This window comes from Neolamprologus multifasciatus, chromosome 22, assembly GCF_963576455.1.
Source record: "Neolamprologus multifasciatus chromosome 22, fNeoMul1.2, whole genome shotgun sequence".
Classification (NCBI taxonomy): domain Eukaryota; kingdom Metazoa; phylum Chordata; class Actinopteri; order Cichliformes; family Cichlidae; genus Neolamprologus; species Neolamprologus multifasciatus.
In genome coordinates this window covers 856,209-881,414 of record NC_140459.1, presented here as the reverse complement: position 1 = coordinate 881,414, position 25,206 = coordinate 856,209, and the positions used below count along the sequence as shown (strand labels likewise).

At 41.9% G+C, this 25,206-nt stretch overlaps 3 protein-coding genes across 4 annotated transcripts in view; 2 read left to right on the top strand and 1 right to left on the bottom strand.

The window, feature by feature from the left end:
• LOC146492474 (uncharacterized) overlaps positions 1 to 25,206 on the top strand; it is a 233,236-nt gene that overhangs the window by 150,194 nt on the left and 57,836 nt on the right. The window lies entirely within an intron of this gene.
• LOC146492479 (uncharacterized) lies at positions 5,529 to 10,088 on the top strand. The gene is made up of 2 exons (XM_085147599.1): positions 5,529 to 6,468; positions 6,553 to 10,088. The coding sequence occupies exons 1-2, from the start codon at positions 6,390 to 6,392 to the stop codon at positions 9,303 to 9,305; spliced, it is 2,832 nt and encodes a 943-aa protein (XP_085003725.1). The 5' UTR covers positions 5,529 to 6,389; the 3' UTR covers positions 9,306 to 10,088.
• Positions 19,756 to 22,968, bottom strand: LOC146492478 (uncharacterized). Of its 2 annotated transcripts, XM_085148118.1 has the most exons (3): positions 22,834 to 22,968; positions 22,027 to 22,093; positions 19,756 to 21,932 (listed from the first exon to the last, which is right to left on the bottom strand). In XM_085148118.1, the coding sequence occupies exons 2-3, from the start codon at positions 22,064 to 22,066 to the stop codon at positions 20,008 to 20,010; spliced, it is 1,965 nt and encodes a 654-aa protein (XP_085004244.1). In that variant the 5' UTR covers positions 22,067 to 22,093; positions 22,834 to 22,968; the 3' UTR covers positions 19,756 to 20,007. The 2 variants fall into 2 exon arrangements, with proteins under 2 accessions (XP_085004244.1, XP_085004245.1); XM_085148119.1 differs by lacking the exon at positions 22,834 to 22,968 and having other exon boundaries at positions 22,027 to 22,523.

Sequence of the window (25,206 nt, the reverse complement as noted above, 5' to 3'; positions counted from 1 at the left end):
ATGAAAACAACAATTCAAATAACAGATCTGAGAGTTAAACCTTCCAGGAAAAAGTTTTTAGAAACTCAAAAGCACAATAATTTATTCAAGAATGAACCTAAACTGGCATTAAATACACACAGTCTTTGGCCATAAACTATAGTCGGCATGCATCCAGGACAGTATTGAAGTTCCACCCTTCTTTCTTCTAGCTTACATAAAACGACATAATTATTGATTATTATTATTTATTGAACATGTTTTATGTTCAGGAGACTCACAGTTTGTTAAGTAAAAGCACAATGATGATTAGTATCCACTCCAGCCTCCATTCAGTGTTTATAGAAAGGTAAAGGCTGTTCTAGTTTGTGACGTGTGTTCTTGATATAAATCTGATGATGTTTATCACCTACTGCTTATTTCATGTAATGGGCGATTACTGACAAACAGATGTCCAGAGACAGTCTCATTTATCAAGCATGTAAATTAGACGATGTGAATTTTTATTGTAAGTCAGTTTTGCTTCATGTGGCAAAAAATAGAAGGCCCTTTTCAAAAAGATTAAAAGTTTTCCAATCTATGATCAACAAGGTCTTTAGATTGAACTCACCAAGGATCACACTGATACAATCAAATCTCTAGGAAGAGTTCACTGGTACAAAAATGCTACCATGGCTGGCTTCTTGTTGACTTTAGGGCTCCAGGAGGATTCAGGTGAAACTTATTGCTGGGGCTAATAAGGTGCAACCCAAGTATTAGATTTATATTGTTGGATTGTCATTTATGCTTAGAAATATATACTCATATATACTTAGAGTTATATAATTGATTGATATTAATAGGATGTCTGATCCTTAGCAGTCTGCAAAGACTCTGTGGGCCTTCCAGAGTGTTCTGGCATACACAAACATCCTAAGGTCACGAGAGAGGTCGTACCTTCTCTTACTGATTTATGGTATAGGACAGGGGTCCCCAATCCCAGTTCACTAGGGCCGGTGTCCTGCAGGTTTTAGATCTCCCTCTGGGTCAACACACCTCCATCACATGATTAGCTCATTACCAGGCCTCTGGAGAACTTCAAGACATGTTGAGCAGGTCATTTATCCATTTGAATCAGCTGTGATGGATCAAGGACACATCTAAAACCTGCAGGACACCGGCCCTCGTGGACTGAGATTGCGGACCCCTGGTATAGGGACACCTACTCTGTATCTGTTTTAGTACAAGAGCCCTTTGTTTAGGTGGACCGCTGGGCTCCTAGCACCAGCTTTGGGGAGTCTTCACAGGGTCACATCTTGACCTCACACACACACACACACACACACACACACACACACACACAAACACATACCTACACTACACATATGTTAACCTGAACCTGCATATTCATGCAACCTCAATAAAGAGCAGTGCTACGGGGGAGCTAACGGAGAGTGACTGGGGTTCGAGCCGAAGGAACGGCGCTCGTCATCTTGTAAGAGGAAACTTTTGGACACATCACTACAGGACTCCACCCGGTGCAAGAGTGTTTTTATTCATGTTGTCGATGCTTCAGTTGAAGATTTGAGGATTTTTTTAGAACACATGGTACATACGTGTGTTGTGATGTTTGTGAGTCAGGATAAGATTTGTTGTGATGTAGTTGCGTACGGTGCATCCTCAATACTCAGTAGTGACGTGTTGTCTCTTGTTTGATGGATATGTGGCATTCCTCAGGGAAGACTCCACCACCTTGAGAATGTGGAAAATGCTTTGAGTTATTTGTGTATGTATGTGTGTTTGTATACCTGACTTCCTACCTGGTTAAAGAGTGTTTTAACAACATCCCTAGTCATAAAAAGGGTCATCTCCCCTCACCCCGTATAGGGCTTTGGGGCGTGATGTCACGGGAGGGGGTGTGACCGCCGAGGTGCCATTTTAGCAGGCCAAACAAAGGGCTAAAGGACCGAAAGCATCAGCAATGGTTCATCCTTGCTGTGTTGTTGATTGTTAGAGCGTACGATCGGGAAGGGAATAAGCTGGAAAATGGGCTCCGTTTTTATTCTTTCCCCACCTGGAAGCAACGTGAGGCAGCTTGTGTATCAGATGTTACCAAAAGAAGAAGATAGCAGCTGTGAGACGAGCTCCAGTTCTCTACCATCCACAGATATCTGTTGGTGCTCCAGACATTTTCATTCAGTTAAGTTCTAAATAAGTTCATATCACTCTTTATAGCATATTAGTTGCTAATTGTTTTTCATTATTGCAGCAAACCAGCCGATGAAATGAAAGAAACAAATCCTGACTGGGTTCCAACGCTACACATGGGGCACTACAAAATCCCTGCTTCAAACCACATGCTACATACCAGCATGCCAATCAGATTAGTTCTTCCATGTGAGGGTGAAGAGGTGACCCTTCTGGATAAGATGGTGAAGGTTTGCTGCGTTTGGTGAACATGTGCCCCAGTGTGGCAGTAAAACCAGGGAAAATGCTCTTAAAAGTCTTGTGCTGTACATGTAGAGACAGTAAACTACAGACTGCTATGTTGGGTGATATTATTTAAATGCTGTCATGATTTTATGTGAACATTTTGTCATTTGTAAACTACACATGACATTGATTCTACATTATAACTGATGTTCTACAAAGTGCTTTTAATTAAAAAAGACAAACATTTATTTATTCAACTTTTGAACAGTGGTACTTAGTAAGTACATATTCAGTAAATGCAAATTATTTACATGCCCCCTAAATAAAACATTGTGGGTTATTCAGAACAGAACTATGCTTGGAGAAATATTTTCCCATCAGTTGATCCAACTCCTCCACAGCAGCAGGTGGATCTTTCTGAGGACGGCTCCTTTTCCCTGTCACTACAGACGGTCTGTTTATGTTTTCATTGAGAGACTTTTTTTGGGCAGCTGAAGAGGAGAAGTCTATCTTATGGTCAACCTCTGGCTGTATCTTGGTCATATTAACCAGCAAAACGCAGCATGCAGGTTCATCTGTAACAGTCCTTGTGCCACAGATCAACACTGTTGCTTCTACATTAAACAGAAGAGCAGTGACGTGGGTGCAGGTCTCCACGACTCCGGCCTTACAGGTGCAGCGGGCGGCTTCAACCTTCCCTGTGATGCTCACAGTGACCCATGGCTGCAATGCTGGTTCATTCAGTCTTTGAGAGTGCAGGACCTGAAACACACACAGACAAAGTTCATGTAAAGACAAGAACTATGAGCCAAGGCCGACACAAATGTGTTTGATCTACTTTCAAATCCATTTATCACAAATGTAACAAAGTGTTTAGAAAGTTAACACATACATGTGATTTTTCCTCTTTTTATGTGTCCACTGTCATCACTTCCAAGATGGAGAAAGGACCCTCCCATTAATCACGGGATTAAGAGCACCCTGGAGGGGTGTGGTGAGGATATTTTTTGTTTGCCAAATGTCTGATGGGGACTCGGGAGGGTTAGGAAATGATTTTTTGACCACTTTTGAAGTTGTTAAAGCAAATTAAGTTAACTTTCGTTTAATTTTAAGTTTTAAGAAGTTATTTGGTTGATTTTTGTTTATAATTTTGCACGAAATAAACAACATATGATTTAAAACAATGGAATCAAAGTGCGTTCTAAAACAAACCTCCCGTTGCCACCCACGGCCTTTTCTTGGACCTTTCTTTTTTGGTGTTTGGAACATAAAAGGCCTTGACACAAAAGTTCGACTTTTATGAATCACTTAATATGATAAGGAGATTCTGCAGGTCATTAATCGATGTATAAAACCAAAATAGAAAATATTCTTACTTACACAGGACACAAACACGGATGTGTAATTAGGATTATTTATAATAAATATGAAGTAATTAGTGCAATTTCTTTAACCATAGAGAATGACTAAATCCTTCAGGACAATGTCACATCAGTGCACTGAACTCACTGTTTTCCCTCTAACAGCCTCCACATGTTCTCACTGTAGTTTCCCCTCATGAATGAATTTATGCTGCACTAATCTGAATGTTCGGGGGAAATCAAACGCATCTTACTCGCAGTACTCGAGCTCACTTACCTTTGTTTGAATGACGGCGGATTCACAACGTGGAGGCTTAAAAAAAGACAAATCTTGTACCCATCCTTGGTGGATGTGCGCCTCCAGAGATTTATAATTGCCAAATTGGTTCACCGTGTATGCGCTGACTTCACAGACAGCGTACAAATATATATCATTGTAAGTCAATAGCACTTGGTCTTCAGGGTTTCTACTCCACGGACGTTATTTCACACGGGTCCACATTTCCAGTGCACGCTGTTTTTTGCAAGTACCATCTCTTTGCATCCGGTCTCTATAACGTCGTTTGCCTTTTGAGCTGCTTTTAAGTGTGGTTGGTCGCAATCTTCCTTCTAACACAGTGTGTTTGTTTTGATTCGTAGCCTGCTAAAATGGTGCCGCGCTCCCACAATGCACTGTGGCGTGCCGTCAACTCCAAAGCCCCATAGGGCTTAACCCCTTAAATAGTCCACCATATACAAGCACAGGTGAGCCCATAAAGGGTAGGAAGTGACTATCCTAAGGAGCTTGGAAAGAAAGGCATCTGGACTTCTTTAAGTTGCTCCTTAGACTACGATGACCTGGATGACTGAGAACCTTCACAGACATTCATTACAAAATAAGGAAACCAGAATCTTTACAGGGAATGTGCCTGCAGTTAAACACTATAGCTGTAGCCTCTCCCACCATCCTACATGTAGGGGATGAACAGAAAAATATCTGAACATGCAGTTCAGGACAATTTTAAGCACAACAATGACAACTTTTATCAAAATCACTCCAACAGCTGCCTATACTGCTGTTCATCCTTCTGTCCCTCTAAGAAAAAAGGCTGATGAACTACAGGCACTCCATACAGTGTAAAGACTCCAAATCAATTTAATGATCAAATTCCAATTTGTATCATTTCACACAAGACATTTGCTGTTATATCAGGGAATGTTGACTCCTCCAATTAAACATCTGAGGATTTTTATGCATGTGTGTGTGTCTGGTGGATATTTCAGGGTTGGTGTCACGACAGGAAACAGCAGCCATCCACTGACGTGAGAATACAAACACACAGATCATTACTATTCCACTAACGTATTGTCACGCTTTAGAAATGCGTCCCTGCCACAAGAAGCAGCTTATTAAAAGGTAAACAGGTTATGTTTAGGTACGATGGGACATTCAGTATTGCGCTGACTCCTGTTTGACGAGTCATTAAAGAGCTTTTTTTTTTTTTACAAATAATTATGTAGTGGATGTTTATGTATTTTAAGAATAACAGAGAAATGTTTTCAGGAATTAAGTGATGTAATAAGATACAAGATAATCAAATGAAATAAAAGATGAACACCTTATTCGCAGGAAGGCCTTTAAAATTCATTCATTTCAGTTACTGAAGCAGAACAAGTCAAGTCTGAACATTGACTCTAACAATCAGAATTTGTTTAAAAGAAAATTTTAAAAATAACACAAGTTTTTTACGTGGACACTGACTGTCAACAAAGAAGTAGAAACCTGGAAATGTTGTTTCTTTGTCTAAACCTACTTAGTCAGTTGAGAGCTTTATAAAAACCAAAACTAATCACAGAAAATTTGTTTGAGGTTAGTCTGTCAGATCCTTTTTGACTACAAATTTGAAGTGATGGCTGTTTCAGGAGGACAATAGGAGAGAGATGCAGGTAAATAAAAGGTTAGTGCACACACATTAAACCGTGACGATAACTACCATTACTCCACCTGCACATATTTGCCCTCAGGTTCATGTTGGCTGTTTATAAAAAGAGGAGATGAAGTCAAAGAAATTTCACTGCAGTGGATGACATTCAAGCAGAGAGATACTATGTAAGTAATCCTAATATTAAATATATATCTGACATGTTGTATATTAATACATTTTAAATATACAACATGTGTTTTTTATGGTTAATTGTTATTTTTACTGTGATCTGGTTGCTTTATGTTGTGTAATTTAGGGAGCATTTTAATTAAAAAAGTAACATTTGAGTTTTTTAAATGGTTCTGTTCTGTTTTCATAGTAATTTTTTTCTTCATCCTATGTTAGTTCTATACTTCTGTTTCAAGCTCAGTATAAACAAGCAGCTTTTGGTAAATATGAAATAATTAGCAACACATGAGAAATTACAAGAAGTGATAAAGTGTAAGAGAAGCACACTGACAACTTTAGGGTAAAATAGATTTTTAAGAATAAAGAGATCACAGATTGGTAATTTCAAATATAAAGTTATATAATGTTGCAGCCATGAATGAAAACAGTAAAATACAAAGATTTTAACTGAACAAAAATATTCTTTCATGTCAACCTCATACTTTGAATTAAACTGACATGCATGCTAGTCATTTAGTCTTTTCTTCAGCTGATAATAACCACGATGAACAAAATTTTCAGAGAGCAGAGAAACAACTTCACCATGATCGCAAAGATTTGTATCATCATTCTTCTTTTTGTTGGTAAGATAAGCTTTATTATTCAAAGAGTTTTATACTCGTTAAAAGGGTGAACAAATATGAAACTGAGAAAATATTTCTGCATAGCCTGCTGCAACGCAGAGACAACAACCACAACTGGAGCAACAACAACCACAACTGCCCCAACAGCAACGGCAACTGCCGCAACAACAACCACAAATAAAGCAACAACCACAACAGCTGCCCCAACAACAATCACAAACGCTGTCCCAACAACAACCACAGATGCCCCAACAACCACAACTGAAACAACAACCACAGCTGCCCCAACAACCACAACTGCCCCAACAACAACCACAGCTGCCCCAACAACCACAATTAAAACAACAACCGCAGCTGCCCCAACAACAACCACAAATCCAGCAAAAACCACAACAGCTGCCCCAACAACAACCACAGCTGCCCCAACAACAACCACAGCTGCCCCAACAACAACCACAAATCTAGCAACAACGACAACAGCTGCCCCAACAACAACCACAGCTGCCCCAACAACCGCAGCTGCCCCAACAACAACCACAAATCTAGCAACAACGACAACAGCTGCCCCAACAACAACCACAGCTGCCCCAACAACCGCAGCTGCCCCAACAACAACCACAAGTGTCCCAACAACAACCACAACTGCCCCAACAACAACCACAGCTGCCCCAACAACAACCACAGCTGCCCCAACAACAACCACAAATCTAGCAACAACGACAACAGCTGCCCCAACAACAACCACAGCTGCCCCAACAACCGCAGCTGCCCCAACAACAACCACAACTGCCCCAACAACAACCACAACTGCCCCAACAACAACCACAGCTGCCCCAACAACAACCACAGCTGCCCCAACAACAACCACAAATCTAGCAACAACGACAACAGCTGCCCCAACAACAACCACAGCTGCCCCAACAACCGCAGCTGCCCCAACAACAACCACAACTGCCCCAACAACAACAACAACTGCCCCAACAACAACCGCCCCAACAACAACCACAACTGCCCCAACAACAACCACAACTGCCCCAACAACAACCACAACTGCCCCAGACACAACCACAACAGCTGCCCCAGACACAACCACAACAGCTGCCCCAGACACAACCACAACAGCTGCCCCAGACACAACCACAACAGCTGCCCCAGACACAACCACAACAGCTGCCCCAACAACAACCACAACTTCCCAAACAACATCCACAACTGTAGCAACAACATCCACAGCTGTTCCAACAACAACCACAACTGCAGCAGCAACAACCACAGCTGTTCCAACAACAACCACAGCTGTTCCAACAACAACCACAGCTGTTCCAACAACAACCACAACTGCAGCGACAACAACCGCAGCTGCCCCAACAACAACCACAGCTGCCCCAACAACAACCACAACTGCTCCAAAAACAAGCACAACTGCCCCAACAACAACCACAAGTGTCACAACAACCACAGCTGCCCCAACAACAACGTCCACAGCTGCTCCAACAACAACCACAACCACAGCTGTTCCAACAACAACCACAGCTGTTCCAACAACAACCACAACTGCAGCGACAACAACCGCAGCTGCCCCAACCGCAGCTGCCCCAACAACAACCACAACTGCCCCAACAACAACCACAACTGCTCCAGACACAACCACAACAGCTGCCCCAGACACAACCACAACAGCTGCCCCAGACACAACCACAACAGCTGCCCCAACAACAACCACAACAGCTGCCCCAACAACAACATCCACAACTGTAGCAACAACATCCACAGATGCCCCAACAACAACCACAACTGCAGCAACAACAACCACAGCTACCCCAACAACAACCACAACTACAGCGACAACAACCACAGCTGTTCCAACAACAACCACAACTGCAGCGACAACAACCACAGCTAACCCAACAACAACCACAGCTAACCCAACAACAACCACAACTGCACCAACAACGTCCACAGCTGCTCCAACAACAACCACAACTGCAGCGACAACAACCACAGCTGTTCCAACAACAACCACAACTGCAGCAACAACAACCACAACTGCAGCAACAACAACCACAGCTGCCCCAACAACAACCACAACTGAAGCAACAACAACCACAGCTAACCCAACAACAACCACAACAGCAGCAACAACAACCACAACTGCCCCAACAACGTCCACAGCTGCTCCAACAACGTCCACAGCTGCCCCAACAACGTCCACAGCTGTTCCAACAACAACCACAACTGCAGCGACAACAACCACAGCTAACCCAACAACAACCACAACTGCAGCAACAACAACCACAACTGCCCCAACAATGTCCACAGCTGCTCCAACAACAACCACAACTGCAGCGACAACAACCACAACTGCCCCAACAACAACCACAACTGCTCCGATAACAAGCAGTACCGCAGCAATAACAACCACAACTGCCCCAACAACGTCCACAGCTGCTCCAACAACAACCAGAACCACAGCAACAGCAACCACAACTGCCCCAACAACAACCACAGCTGTTCCAACAACAACCACAGCTGTTCCAACAACAACCACAACTGCAGCGACAACAACCACAACTGCAGCGACAACAACCACAACTGCAGCAACAACAACCACAGCTAACCCAACAACAACAACTGCCCCAACAACGTCCACAGCTGCTCCAACAACAACCACAGCTGCCCCAAAAACAGCCATAACTGCCCCAACAACAACCACAACTGCCCCAACAACGTCCACAGCTGCTCCAACAAGAACCACCTCCTCTGCCATCCTCAACAACATCAGCTTCCTGTCAGTTATTATTGCTGTGATGTCACATGTACTCAGCTCATACTGTTAACATTTTTCTCTTCAGTTCACTTCCTGTAAATAATATAAATAAAACAGAAAAATATTTATGAGAATTTATGAAATGTTTAAATTAGCATGTAGCTCGTTTTCAGTGAAATGTGTTTAACTGTTCTCAATTTGTGTGATTATAATGTTCAAAACTGAGCATTTAATCTAATCCCTGTTGCTGTTTTGTTGCCATTTACTGGTGAACTTGAGTATTTTAATTGTGTTTACACTTTTTTTGGGTTGTGGTTTTATTTTGCTGACAGAATATCTGTGTTTGTGTTGCATATTTCACCATAGTTTTTCACAGTGTTTGCTGGTAAAGAGGAGATTAAAATACTGGGTAAACATCAGTTGGAGCATGGCCCTTTATTCTATATCAAACATCAAAAATAATTCGAGAGAAGTTACAAAGCATATTCTAAATCTTATTTATTGTGTTGCAGGAAATCAAAGAAAATGGCAGACTTCCACCAAATATGAACTCTGCAAATATTGCACCCCTGACCTTACCAAAACAAGTCAAAAAATAAAGACAGAGTCTGACCTCCTTAACTAATACAAAACAGGAGAAAACTGGTGATCAAAAGAAACGGCAGCTCACCCCTACCCACTCCACTTCAACAACTTTCAAGACAGCACTGCAGCCAGCGGCTGCCACAGGTACACTGCTGGGTCATGAGGAGAAACGCGAGGACCTCTCCCGCCGTGGCACTCCAACCTCCTTTTAATGGGCGGGTCCTCCAGCTGGTGTATCCACGCACCAATTGGAGCAGGGCCCTGGCACAACTGAATTAACATAAACAGATATATTACCTGCATAGAAAAAACACATGTAAAATGCAAGTTTGTAACACCCCCTTCCAAAAGAATTAAACAACCCTCCTATTGTTTAATTCCCAAACTAAGAAATTGCTCTTGAAAAGGCGTCAGCGATGACATTTTCCGTTCCTTTCTTGATTTGCAGGTTAAAATCCTGCAAAAGTTGGCAGGAAGCGCTGTGTGGCAGGCAGGAGTTGGACCCAAAATGCAGGCACTCAGACTCGAGGGATGAACTCAGAATGCAGATTTTATTCGAAGACACCAGGAAAAGATACAAAACGAAAGTATACTGGGAAAATATAAACTATACTTTACGGAGAGGCACACGAGGGAACACACAGCTTGAGGGACGACGCAACTCAGAGAAACACAGGGTTTAAATACACTGGGAAATAACGAGACACAGAAGGAGAGCACAGCTGGGGGAAATCAGAACTGACAAGACAAGGAAGCAAAGTAGGACACATTCACATAAGACATGGAACTTCAAAGTAAAACAGGAAATACACAGAGACACAGACCAAAGGGGGAGAGTAAAGCACAGAGAAGCACGAGGGGGAAGCACAGACATGAGGGGCTGGGAAAACATGGAATGAAACAAAAGAAGGGGAAGCCCAGTAAACTAAACAACTTAGGACCGATAAAATACCTCCAAGAATAACAAATGAACTTAACATGAAACAGGAACACAGGAAAAACTAAGAACGCCAGGATCCTGACAAAAGTAGTGACCAACGCATAAGTCTCTCATTTGAGTTTTGCATCCGGGAGAGAAACACCAATGGTTTGTGGTCAGTGAAAACTTGAATGGGTATAGAGCTGGATCCAATATACACCTCAAAATGCTGCAGGGCTAACAACAAGGCAAGGGCTTCCTTTTCAACAGTGCTGTAGTTCATCTGATGTTTGTTGAACTTTTTGGAAAAATAGCAAATTGGGCGATCCACCCCGCGATGGTCTTCCTGCATAAGGACAGCTCCTGCACCAGCCGCACTAGCGTCAACCTCTAGCTTGAAAGGGCACCTGAAATTAGGTCCCGTAAGAACAGGGGAACTGCTCAGCAATGCTTTCGCAGACTCGAAAGCAGTCTGACAAACAGGCGTCCACACAAAAGGCTTCACTGGGCTGATCAAATCGATGAGAGGAACGACAACAGTGGCAAAGTTCTTTCATGAACCTCTGTAATAACCACACACTCCTAGAAATCGGCGTAGCGCCCTTCTCCCTTTCCCAGGTATGTGATGGTGGCTCTGCCAAATTCACATTTGGCCAGGTTTAGAGTAAGCGAGGCTTTCTGAAAACGGCTAAAAACGAGAGAGAGTGTTTGTAAGTGGTCAGATCAGGTGGATGAGTAAATGACAACATCATCCAAGTAGGCATCACAGTTATTCACGCCGGCCAGTACTTTGCCCATAAGGTGCTGGAACGTAGCGGCTGCATTACGCAACCCAAACCGTGTACTGGAGAAAATGGCTAAACCGTGTTCTAAGAGATAGCTGACTTCCTTCTGCATTATCGCTCTTTTCACTGGGTTCACTCGATAGGCATGCTGCTTAATCGGTTTATGTCCTTCCACGTCAATGTCATGGCACAGGACAGCAGTTTGATGAGGATGATCAGAAAAAAGTGATAAATTATCCTCTGTCAGAGCAGTGATGTCAGCTCGAGCGGGCTCAGATAGGTGGGCTAAATATGTCTCTAAATCATTTAAGATCTCCGAATTTTTCAACCGGCCGCTACCCAGCGCTTCACTTTACTTGAGCAGTCCGTCATCAGAGGGTTCATAAGGAGAAACAACACTAGTGGTGCACACTGGTGATGGCGCACCCGAAGGGCTCCTCGAGTGATATGATTTTAACATATTAATATGACAAACCCTAGACTTTCTCCGACGGTCTGGATCACATAATTGTTGTCGCTGAGTTTCTGTTCCACCACATATGGGCCAGCGAACTGGGCTACCAAACTGGACCCTACCACAGGCAGCAACACCAACACTTTCTAGCCCGGCTGGAAACTTCTGTAAACAGCCTTTTTATCATAGCGAGCTTTCATTTTAGCCTGTGTATGTGTCAGATTTTCCCAAGCTAATTGGCATGCAAGGTGGAGTTTTTCCTGAAGTCTACTAACATAATCAAGGACATTATGTTGAGTTTCAGACGTTTCTGACAACCACTCCTTCAGAAGCTGGAGAGGACCACGGACCACATGTCCAAACACCAGATCCGTAGGACTGAATCCCAAGAATTCCTGAGTGGCCTCCCTGACGGCAAACAACAATAACGGCAGACCCTCATCCCATTCTCTATCAGACTCTGCGCAGAACTTGCGCAGCATAGCTTTGAGGGTTTGATGGAATCTCTCCAGAGCACCCTGACTTTCCGGGTGATATGGACTGGATTTTACATGTTTTATCTGCAACTCATCCACAACCTGCGCAAACACTTTTGAAGTAAAATTTGTTCCTCGGTCTGTTTGAATAACAAAACTTAATTAGTGCTTTTATTATCGTTTTTGCTTTCAGTGTGCGTGGTGGAATTGCCTCCGGGAACCTTGTTGCTGAACACATTATTGTAAGTATGTATTGGTGGCCGGATTTCGTTTTTGGCAGGGAACCAACACAATCCAATATTACTTTTTCAAACGGCTCACCTATTACTGGAATAGGATGTAGCGGAGCAGGTGGGTTTGGTCTATTAGGTTTCCCCGTCACTCTGGCACAGCTGGCTGCTGGCGGAGCTCACGGGCACGTCACTGCAACCCCCCCTGGCTTCTGTTCTGCGGCTGCTGAGTGACCCCTCATCTGGGACTCTCCTCAGCTCTTTCTGGGACAGCGGCTCAGCTGCCCCTCTGTTGGTCTTCCTTGGTCTCTTGTGTTCTGAGGCCTCTGGATGTCTGGAGTTTTGATCTCCTCCATACCTGCTTCATCCCCTGGAGGAGGGGGCTGTGCCCCCCCACACACACCCCCCCCACACCCTCTAACAGATCATTACATGAAGGAACCTTTTAAAAACAAGCGCGTCCATGCTCACAGGTGTACACACGGGTGCTCACACACACAAACTACACCCTTTTTGGCTCCTACCTCAAAGCACACTGTGTGCTGTCGATCTTACGTGCTGCACAATAATGTTTAATATTTAGTATTTACAGTCATATTCACATAGATCATCGTGATGTTGTTTATTCTATTACTCTTGTTTTCTTCTGCTTGTTTTCTTTTTTCTTTCTCAACAGGTGAAATTAAAAAAATAAAACAAAAAAAAACAATAACATGTAATATTTAGTATCTACTGTTATCTACTGTTAGCTAGTTTATTGTGATGCTGTTGTTTTTATTATGTTGCTCTTTGTTGTTTGTTTTCTCTTCTGGTTTTTTATCTCCATACAGGTGATCCAGGTGTTTGTTTTTCTTTTTTTTCTCCCGCCCTTTCTCACCATCTCTCCCCTCCTCTATTTTTCTTTCTCTCCCTCTCTTTCTTTCAGTCTTTCTCCCTGTCCTATCCCCCCAGTCATGGCTGTCCCGTCTTTAAAAAATGAAAATAAAATAAATACATAATTATAATAAAGGTCAATCAAATGGACCAATATGGCCATGATGATCCACTTGGCATCTTTCTGCCTTCAGACAACAATTCTGACGGCTAAAGATCCAAACGGGCAAAAACAAAAGAAAAAAAGAAAAATAAATGACAGGATGGCATGTGGCTGCAGGATGCTGTGGTAGCCATGCTGGTTCAGTGTGCCGTCAATTCTGAATAAATCCTTGATAGTGTCACCACAAAGCCCCCCCACACTATCACACCTCCTCCTCCATGCTTCATGGTGGGAACTATGCATGTAGAGACCATCGTTCACCTTTTCTGTGTCACACAAAGACATGGTGTTATGGTGGCCGGTAATAAACAAGCCCCCGGCAAGGAACACGCGCCTCTTTAATGAATTCAGCACATAGACTTACATAGTGGATGAAGCAGGGTGTTACATAGATGTTTGGCACATTTGGCAGTGCACACTTGTGAAACTGGCATTGATTGCATGGATACCCTTTCTATGGATGCCCATTATTCATATTTGTTTACAGCTTGACAAAAGCGGTCGTCCGTGTGTTTAAGCTCACTGTCTAGGCAGAGTATTCTACACAGCACATAGTGCATAGTGAGTAATACATAATTCACTGAAACATACCTCGAGTTATTCTTCTGGTGTTATTAGAATAGAATAGAATAGAATAGAATAGAATAGAATAGAATAGTCCTTTACTGTCACTGTACATTTGCAGCATGAATGGGGTGCACCGACACGTTACCACTTATGAGACAACAATACTCCGACACCAGACGTCCGAGATTCAGCTCCATAAAAGCGCTCCCTAATGACGTCCGATGCGCCGCAGGTGTGCCGGAATGCCATCAAGCCCCGCCCCGCCTACCTGTGCCAAGAAGGAAAACAAAACCCAAAAAACAACAATAAACCTACCCACCACCTCCTAACAACCTCGAGTTATTCTTCTGGTGTTATTAGAATAGAATAGAATAGAATAGAATAGAATAGAATAGAATAGAATAGTCCTTTACTGTCACTGTACATTTACAGCATGAATGGGGTGCAGGAGGAAAAAAATATAAATGGTACAGACATCAGGAATAAACAGCAAACAGAAGAAATAGTCAAGAGGAATATATACAGAATTACACATTAAAAGAAAAAGTGCTTTGAAGTAGTGCAAAAGACTTGATCTGCATGTGAGTGTCCTGAATGATGAGGGTCACTCAGAACATGGATCAGAGGTCAGAGGTCGTGGGCAGGGATGGGCAGTAGTGTTTGTCAACAGTCTGAATGGCCCAGAGGAAGAAGCTGTTAGTGAGTCTGGAGGTTTGGGGCCTGCCTGACCGACCAGAAGGCAGCGGGTCAAACGGGTGGTGGGCAGGCTCACCTGTGATAGCCCTGGTTTACCTGAGACAGGAGGATCTGGAGAATGCCTCCAGGTGTGTCCAGGTGATATTTTTGGTTAATGACCCTCTGTGCAGCCTTCCTGTTCTCAGTCGTGGTCCCTGAGCACCAAACACCAGGCAGCAGGAGAGCATGCTCTCCACTGAGGAGCGGTAAAGGCTAGCAGCAGCTTCTGGTCCAGGTTATTCTTCCTCAGGACACGGAGGAAGTGCAGCTGCTGCTGGGCCTTCGTTACCAGGCTGATGGTGTTGTGGGTCCAAGAGTGGAGTGGACCTGTCTGTGCCTCCTGAAGTCCAGAGTTCTTTGGTTTTAAGGACATTCAGCTCCAGGTTATTTTCTGTGCACTAGCTGGACAAGTTTTTAAAACAGAAAAATACGTTTTATAAGAAGTAACAGGCTTAGATTGTCTAAATAATTGTAATTTCTTTTTATAATTTCTGTTTTCAACTCCTTTTTCACAAAAAAATAATCTCACCACAAATTAATGCTTTGCAGGAAAAAGACTGTTGTTGTAATACATGAGAATTTCAGCGTTCTCACCCAACAATGGAAGCACAAGCTAAATAACTGAGGTCCTAAAATTGGTCCTTCAAGCACTCTAACTGTACAGACGTGTTCATTTGGACACAATGACTGCGATCAGCTAATTAAGATCTAATCCAATTACTGAACTGGTTTACAGAGTCAACTGCTTTACACAAGACCAAAACGACTGCACCCACTATCCCTCCTTTATCAGAGTTGGGACTTAACAACATGCAGTTTCGGTCAAATGCTCTAAATCCAGACTGCATGGAAGGAAGCAGGGTTTGTCTTTCTGTATGTTCTTTCAGCTGCTTGCTTTACCTTTTCAATAGCCCAGGTAAAATCACTAAATGTTTGTTTCCAGCTTTATATAACGGAGGAACAACTACATTTTTAAGGACAAAGAGAATTACGCCCTCTAATAGCTTCATATGGCAGCCTCGCCTCTGTCAGTCTGCCCCAGGGCAGCTGTGGCTACAGCTGCAGCTGCCTCCACCAGTGTGTGAATGTGAGAGTGAATGAATAGTGGCATTGTAAAGCGCTTTGGGTGCCTTGAAAGGCGCTATATAAATGCAATCCATTATTATTATTATTATTATTATTATTATTATTATTATTATTATTATTATTTATAATTTGAGTGGCAACTGCCAAAAGAGGATCTTTTGTCTTTGAGTTCTTCAGTAATGTAATCATTTTTTTCTGTTACCAACTTATCCACCAGTTTATATTATCCATCCATCCACTTCCGCTTATCCTTTTCAGGGTCGCGGGGGGCGCTGGAGCCTATCCCAGCTGTCATAGGGCGAGAGGCGGGGTACACCCTGGACAGGTCGCCAGTCTGTCGCAGGGCCAACACACAGGGACAGACAACCATTCGTGCTCACATTCATTCGCACATTCACACCTTGTGACAATTTGGATTATCCAATTAACCTATCCCCACAAGCTGCATGTCTTTGGACGGTGGGAGGAAGCCGGAGTACCCGGAGGGAACCCACGCAAACACGGGGAGAACATGCAAACTCCACACAGAAAGACCTGATGTTGGAATTGAACTCAGGACATTCTTGCTGTGCGGCAACAGTGCTAACCACCGTGCCACCGTGCTGCCCAGTTTATATTACATTTTTTTAATTGCAGGTACAGCATCTTATATATGTATATGATGCTGTACCTTGCACTGAAGGTTGAAGTTATTCTGACATATGGAACAGCACTAAAGACAGCATTTCAGAAAAACTAGCTGAGCAGGTTTAATCTGGCCAGTCTCCAAATCTTCAGTAATATGAGGAGCGGTTATTGAAGCGTGACACTGAAGCTGCTTCTAGTTACATAAACTTTCAGCCACACCTCAGAGTTTAGTCCACGCATTAACAGCTGCTTGGAATTAGCAGCTTAAGCATTTTCCTCAGGGAAGACTCGAGGTGGTTCAGTCTTCACTGAAGAATGCCACACTACTAAGCCGTAGAGCCTTTTCACTGTGCAATACTTTGTTAATATCCAACAGTACAATAGACTTCAATACGTGAAATGTGCAATTCCCTTTTATTCTTATTCCTATTTATTCTATTTATCCCTGATAAAGTAAAATCAAAATGTGCCATTACATTAAGAGGAGCAAAATGAAATCAAAATAGGGAAATTCTGTATGAAGAACATGACTGATAACTGCTCTGTCTTGTTTTGTTATAACACAGATTGCATTACAAGTGGGAAAATAGAGTTTTAAAACAAATTTAACAATAGGTTTTGTTTCTACGCAGCTCTGAATGGAGTCAGGAGTTTAAAAGATTTAACATGATGATTAAACTGACTTTATTCCTGAACACAGGTTTGGAGGTCCAGAGGACGTGTACTTAGAGAGGAGAATTGCTGAAGGTTTTTTAGATTTCTTTGGATTTAATTTGAAATAAGGGGCTTTATGATCATTTTATGACTTTTGGGGTGTTTTGATAATTTAGATACGGTAAAACTGAGGCAGAAATTGTTATTTTCATTTTTAACCTAAAGGATTAAAATAACTGAATCCTGTTTAGAAGATAAAAAGCCGGTGTTCATAATAAGTTGAATACCAAACTTAAAGGGAAACTGTGGGACAGCTTGAATAAAACATATGCTTTGGTGAAAGGAGGGAAGATTTTTGGAGTAAAAATGTTTGATTTCTTTTTGATTTCTAGAATAAGCGGTTATAATGCACGCTTACAGTCACAGACATGACGTAGATTTCTGGGGTAGAGGTGAAAAACAGTTTGCTTTGTCTTTGCTTAGCAAGAAGTAATGCAGAAGGTGTGAAAATAGGCCTGCTCTGAATAGGTCGACAGGAAGGATATGAAGACTGAGACAGCCATATAGGGCAAAATGTGGGTGAGCTTGCAACTGAATGTGCGCCTGCAAAATAACAGTTTTTTTTTGTACAGGATGTTTATGATCAGATAAGTGACGAAGAGAGCTTCTTAAAATTGTGTCAAAAGTGTCGCTTACCCAAATGAATAACATTGAAGATTATTTATGTATAAATGATTTTTTTATACACACATTGCAATCGTGCTCATAGGAGTTGTCACTCGGTAAAGTGAAGGTCAAAAACGTCGTTCGGCGTGACTGAACTGATATATTGTAGGGAGGACCTTGAGTGCCGATGGATGAATGCCAACACGCTTACACACATAATCAGACTAATCCTTTTGATTAGACAGTCCCGAACATGATAGGTTGAACCAAGTTTGAAGAATTAAGAGAACAATTGATGAACATAATAGGTTATTGAGGCGTAGCAGGGAAAGGTGTTTGTTTATTTTTTTACAGGAGATTCCAGAACCAGAGCGAAACCATGGAGGGGTTGGCGAGAATCCAGGAACCAACCAGAGGAAGGGGGACCCCGAAAAGAAGCACAGCACAGAGAACCACAGTTCCAGCAAATGTGTTGTTTAAGAGACTTAAAGCTTGTTGGACACAGGTTAAATGTGAGCATAAAAGTAATGAAGAGTAATGAGAGGGACTTTAGGAACAGTTTGCAGGATTTCTATGTTATGTAAATTGCCCAAGAATAGTGTTAAGACCGGATATATGTTACCCATAGAGGGGGTGAAAACCAGGAGTAAATTTTAAATTTTAACTCTATAGAGGCTGTTTCCAAAGAGTAATATGGGACCTTTTAATAGGAAAAGGGGACGGATGACCTAAAGGGTTGGGCAATTGAAAGGTTTCATTTTTGATATGATCTCTTTTGTTATATTTTAGCTATTATTCTCACATGAAAGTAAACTTAATGGGAGATATTTGGAATAAAAGGGGAAACTGTTGGGGTTTAAATATATAATCTGAATGCTTATTTGCTGATTATATTGTTTTATGTATAAGAGAGGCCCAACTCTGAGTACACTCTGTGCCAAAAGTACTGACAGGAAACTGCATGCTTTTGCAGAGAAAATAGGAGCTGCACTCACAAAAGTGAAGAACATTTCTGTGCATTGGGTGTGTTGCTGTTTAAAAGCATCATCAGACATGCAATAAACTGTAATAGATTGTGCTGTTAGTCAGCTTGTTGGTATATTACCAAATGTCCATATGTGGCGCGGTGGGAGTGAGACGCCTTCCACTGAGCCCTTATTCTCAGTGTGTAATGTAATGTGTGAAACACTGTTTTGGGCTGAGGGACAGTGCTGTAACTCTTGTGCAAACACAAAGAATGAAAGAGACAAATTTGTGTTTGTCAGTTTGTGTTTACTTGTTTTGTCTTTTCTGGGGGGAGTTATTTTTTTCTCCTTATCTTTCTTCATGTTGTGCATTTTCCATTGTTATACCTCTCTGACCTGTCTTCCCCATGTGATGTTTTCGTGCAATGTATGTATGGTCAGAGGGTATGATGGCGCCGCCATTGCGTGCAATTGGTCGGCAGCCTTAACATGAAATTTCCCACTCGTGGGACTAATAAAGGCATCTCATCTCATCTCATCTCATCTCATCTTCCAAATACTGCAGGGTCTTTAATTTACAACAGGAAACATGATGAAATAACTATTGTGATTTGCAGCAATATAAATAAAGCTGAATATAACTCAGTATTAACACTGACTATTGTAGAGAAATGATTATTATGAGAAATTATTCTCATCTTTAAAAAGTCAAGAAACACTTATTAATCAGTGCTAAAAGCCTTTATTTATGATAAACTCCGTGTTGAGATTGTAGACATCACTATATTTGTAATATCAGTCCTCTGATCACACATGTTTGGATGACACACAAACATCAGGAAAACGTTTAACAACTTTTCTCTGATAGATATAAATAAATAAAACCATAATAAATAAGAATAAATATATGATTAAACATTTGGTTACTTAAACATTTCAAATCGTCACAGGTACTTCAGTTTGTTGCTTCATTTGGAGGATGTGAACTTAAGAAAAGTTAAAAAATGATTTGAGTACATGTGACGACAGAGCCAGAACTACTGTAAGGAAGCTGATGTTGTTGAGAATAGCAGAGGAGGTGGTTGTTGTTGGAGCAGCTGTGGTTGTTGTCGGAACAGCTGTGATTGTTGTGGCGGCACTTGTGGTTGTTGTTGGAGCAGCTATGGTTGTTGTTGCTGCGGTTGTGGTTGTTGTCGGAGCAGCTGTAGTTGTTGTCACGGCAACTGTGGTTGTTGTTGGAGCAGCTGTGGTTGTTGTCGGAACAGCTGTGATTGTTGTGGCGGCACTTGTGGTTGTTGTTGGAGCAGCTATGGTTGTTGTTGCTGAGGTTGTGGTTGTTGTCGGAGCAGCTGTAGTTGTTGTCACGGCAACTGTGGTTGTTGTTGGAGCAGCTGTGGTTGTTGTTGCTTCAGCTGTGGTTGTTGTTGGAACAGCTGTGGTTGTTGTTGCTTCAGCTGTGCTTGTTGTTGGAACAGATGTGGTTGTTGTCGCTTCAGCTGTGGTTGTTGTTGGAACAGTTGTGGTTGTTGTTGCGGCAGCTGTGGTTGTTGTTGGATCAGCTGTAGTTGTTGTCGCTACAACTGTGGTTGTTGTTGCTTCAGCTGTGGTTGTTGTTGGAACAGCTGTGGTTGTTGTTGCTTCAGCTGTGGTTGTTGTCGCTGCAACTGTGGTTGTTGTTGGAACAGCTGTGGTTGTTGTTGCTTCAGCTGTGGTTGTTGTTGGAGCAGCTGTGGTTGTTGTCGCTTCAGCTGTGGTTGTTGTTGGAACAGTTGTGGTTGTTGTTGCGGCAGCTGTGGTTGTTGTTGGATCAGCTGTAGTTGTTGTCGCTACAACTGTGGTTGTTGTTGCTTCAGCTGTGGTTGTTGTTGGAACAGCTGTGGTTGTTGTTGGAACAGCTGTGGTTGTTGTTGCTTCAGCTGTGGTTGTTGTTTGAACAGATGTGGTTGTTGTTGCTTCAGTTGTGGTTGTTGTCGCTGCAGCTGTGGTGGTTGTTGGAACGGCTGTGGTTGTTGTTGCTTCAGCTGTGGTTGTTGTTGGAACAGCTGTGGTTGTTGTTGGAACAGCTGTGGTTGTTGTTGCTTCAGCTGTGGTTGTTGTTGGAGCAGCTGTGGTTGTTGTCGCTTCAGCTGTGGTTGTTGTTGGAACAGTTGTGGTTGTTGTTGCGGCAGCTGTGGTTGTTGTTGGATCAGCTGTAGTTGTTGTCGCTACAACTGTGGTTGTTGTTGCTTCAGCTGTGGTTGTTGTTGCGGCAGCTGTGGTTGTTGTTGGATCAGCTGTGGTTGTTGTTGGAACAGCTGTGGTTGTTGTTGCTTCAGCTGTGGTTGTTGTTGGAACAGCTGTGGTTGTTGTCGCTGCAACTGTGGTTGTTGTTGGAACAGCTGTGGGTGTTGTCGCTGCAGCTGTGGTTGTTGTTGGAACGGCTGTGGTTGTTGTTGCTTCAGCTGTGGTTGTTGTCGCTGCAACTGTGGTTGTTGTTACTTCAGCTGTGGTTATTGTTTGAACAGATGTGGTTGTTGTTGCTTCAGTTGTGGTTGTTGTTGGATCAGTTGTGGTTGTTGTTGCTTCAACTGTGGTTGTTGTTGGAGCAGCTGTGGTTGTTGTTGCTTCAGTTGTGGTTGTTGTTGGAGCAGCTGTGGTTGTTGTTGCTTCAACTGTGGTTGTTGTTGCTTCAGCTGTTGTTGTTGTCGCGGCAGTTGTGGTTGTTGTTGGAACAGCTGTGGTTGTTGTTGCTTCAGCTGTGGTTGTTGTCGCTGCAACTGTGGTTGTTGTCGCGGCAGTTGTGGTTTTTGTCGGATCAGCTGTAGTTGTTGTCGCTGCAACTGTGGTTGTTGTCTCTGCAGTTGTGGTCGTTGTCGCTGCAGCTGTGGTTGTTGTCGCTGCAGTTGTGGTTGCTGTCTCTGCGTTGCAGCAGGCTGTGTAGACAATCTTACGTCATTTTCATATTTCATCACATTAACCACATCTTTATGAATAGGAAATTCTTTGACAAATTAAATGTTTTATTACCAACAACAAGAAGAACGATGACAAACATCTTTGCGATCATGGTGATGCTGATTTTCTGCTCCTGTCTCTGAAAATAAAAATTCACTGTGGTTATTATGATTTAAAGAAAGCATTATTCCTACAATTGCCTTAATTAAGCTTTCTCAAGTTATCTTGAAAAGAAGTTTGAGATCTAAAACCCATAATATAAAAAAGTTCCTATTCAATTACATAATTGAAAATATAATTTTTTTCTATAGTACTGTTTTTGTACTTTAAATTTAAAGTGTGGACTGAAGGACAATTTGCTTCTTCTACAGCTCTTAGGTTATGTCTTGATTAATAGTCCACATCTCTCAACGAGGTGCTTGTACACATGTAGTTTGAAGCAAAATTAATTAAGAAATCATGAAGGAAAGGCTCTGACTATGATGACCTTATTGTTACTGACTGTAAATCAGAGCATAAGTCACCACTTCATGTTTATAGTGTTAATCAACTCCAATATTGACATATATCACTCACCCTATATATATATATATATATATATATATATATATATATATATATATGCGTGTGTGTGTGTGTGTGTGTGTGTGTGTGTTTTGAATGTGTCATATATTATTTATCAAGGGTAATAGCAAAAACAAACAAAAAACAGAAGCATTAAAGAAAAACTTCAGAACTATAAGATAAACACAACCCAACAAATTGCTGCCTAAATTACACCATATGTTGCCAAAAAACATATCCAGAAATAAATATATCAATTCATCTTAAAAGTCACATGTAGATGTCAGATATATATTTAATATTAGGGTTACTTACATAGTATTTCTTTGCTTGTAAGTCGTCCACTGCAGTGAAAGAAAGTGATGTTCTCTGACTTCATCTCCTCTTTTTATAAGCAGCCAACATGAACCTGAGGACAAATATGTGCAGGTGGAGTAATGGTAGTTATCGTCATGGTTTAAGGTGTGTGCACTAACCTTTTATTTACCTGCATCTCTCTCCTATTGTCCTCCTGAAACAGTCATCACTTTAATTTTGGCAGTTACACACACACACACACAGACACACAGACACACACACATATATATTTGTGACATGTTTTGACGTGAGCTTCTACATTTTCTCTGTGTGACTATGACTACATGTGATTGTATCTTTATGGCTACATTAGGACTACATGTGGTCCATAAAATCTGACAGAATAAAACAAATATTCGGTGATTAGTTTTGGATTAAACAAAGCTCATAACCTGCTGACTAGATTTAGACCAAGAATCAACATTTACAGGTTGGTTGTGCTTGGTGGGCAGTCAGCGTCCACATCAAAATAACTCTGATTTCTCTCTTTTTAGTAGAACCATATTTTAAAATTATTCTTTGATTATTCGTCTTCTTGATTCATAACCAAAAACATCCATGTTCATATATACATTATCACCCCTCACATTTTTGTAAATATTTTTTTTACAACATTTCATGGGACAACATTGATGATATGACACTTTGATACAATGTAAAGTAGTCAGTTTACAGCTTGATTAACAGTGTAAATGTGCTGTCCCCTCTAAATAACTCAACACACAGCCATTATTGCCTAAAATACTTGCAACAAAAGTGAGTACACACTTAAGTGAAAATGTTCAAATTGTGGTTCAGATGGAGTCAAGAATGCTTTGCGGCAACCAGGTGATGAGCACAAAGACAAGTGTGTCTTTCAAGCATGGTGGTGGGATGTCATTGTTTGGGGCTGCATGACTGCTGCTGGCACTGGAGAGCTAGAGTTAATTGACGGAACCATGAATGCCAACATGTACTGTGACCAGAGATGGGCAGCAGAAAAAAGTAATCGGATTAGAGTAACGTGTTACTTGCGACGGTCGTGGCAACAGCTGTGTGCAGACCAAATATCGATAATATATCGAGTGTGGGAGAGAGTATGAGCGTGCAGCATTTAAAGTGTGGAAGTACTGACCTTACTTTGAGTTTGATTTCGTAAAAAGTGACAAAAACATTAGCGTCCCCTGTACAGTGCGTGGGAAGAAAAAGTCTTTTTACATCGAAAAAAGCCCTAAACCTCTGAGCAAGGACCGAGTGCGCTGCCACAGGAATGTGAAATCCACAGAGAAACTCGCGGATTCTTCCACTGACCGCTGCACACCTGCACCAGGGCAAACCTCCGCCTGCCCCACTCCTGCTATACAGGTGAAAATAGAGCAACAGGACCGCTAGTCTTTGATTTTATTTAATTTCTGCTGTGTTTTACTTGCATCTATTTGAAAGAGTGAGTGTTAACACAAAAACCTTTTTATTTTATATGCTGGAATATGCAGAAAATAGGTTTAAATGATAAAGGATTTGCCCATCATACCTAAACATAACCTGTGTGACCTTTAATAAGCTGCTTCTTGTGGCAGAGAAGCATTTCAAAAGTGTGACAATACGTTAGTGGAACAGCAATGATCTGTGTGTTTGTTTTCTCACATCAGCGGATGGCTGCTGTTTCCTGTCGCGACACCAACCCTGAAATATCCACCAGACATCACAACCTACACATATGCAGGTAAAAAATCCTCAGATGTTTAACTGGAGGAATCACCACAAAAAACAGCATTTTGTTACAAGATGAAAAACTGAACGAGAAACTGAAGATTTAATAGTATTTCCTGAGAACCCTCTTTTGAGTGAATGGATTACACAGCAGTGGGGAATAGACTTCATCACAGTAGATGCCTGTCTGAGAGTGCTGTAACTAAGCTTAAGGATATAATTCACCCACTGTTAGCATTTTCAATGCCCCGTACCAACACAGAGCAGAAAAGCTACCTGAAAGCTGCTCCCACAGAAGTTAGTTATCTTGTTAATAATGTTCCTGCTTCACTGCATATGAATCTGGATACTGTAGCTCCTGTGAAAAAGAGAGCCTAAAATCAGAAGTACTTGATTCCCTGATTTAACAACAAATGTCTTGTTGTAGCTGTTCCTTTGGCTTCAACCTAAAACTGTCACACTGGATGGCCTCCACCCTGTTCCACACATCATTGTGGAGCATCAAGGTTGAAATCTAGCTGTAATTTATTATAAATGTATACATTTTTTAGCATGCAACACCAACTACAAGTTGGAATTTGATCATTAAATTAGTTTGGAGTCTTTCCACTGTATGGGGTGCCTGTACCTGATTTTCTTAGT

Coding starts and splice junctions, on each gene's coding strand:
- LOC146492478 (XM_085148118.1), bottom strand. CDS start 22,066: ATGATCGCAAAGATGTTTGTCATCGTTCTTCTTGTTGTTG. Junction 21,933..22,026: donor CATCGTTCTTCTTGTTGTTG/GTAATAAAACAT, acceptor TTGTCTACACAG/CCTGCTGCAACGCAGAGACA.
- LOC146492479 (XM_085147599.1), top strand. CDS start 6,390: ATGAACAAAATTTTCAGAGAGCAGAGAAACAACTTCACCATGATCGCA. Junction 6,469..6,552: donor CATCATTCTTCTTTTTGTTG/GTAAGATAAGCT, acceptor ATTTCTGCATAG/CCTGCTGCAACGCAGAGACA.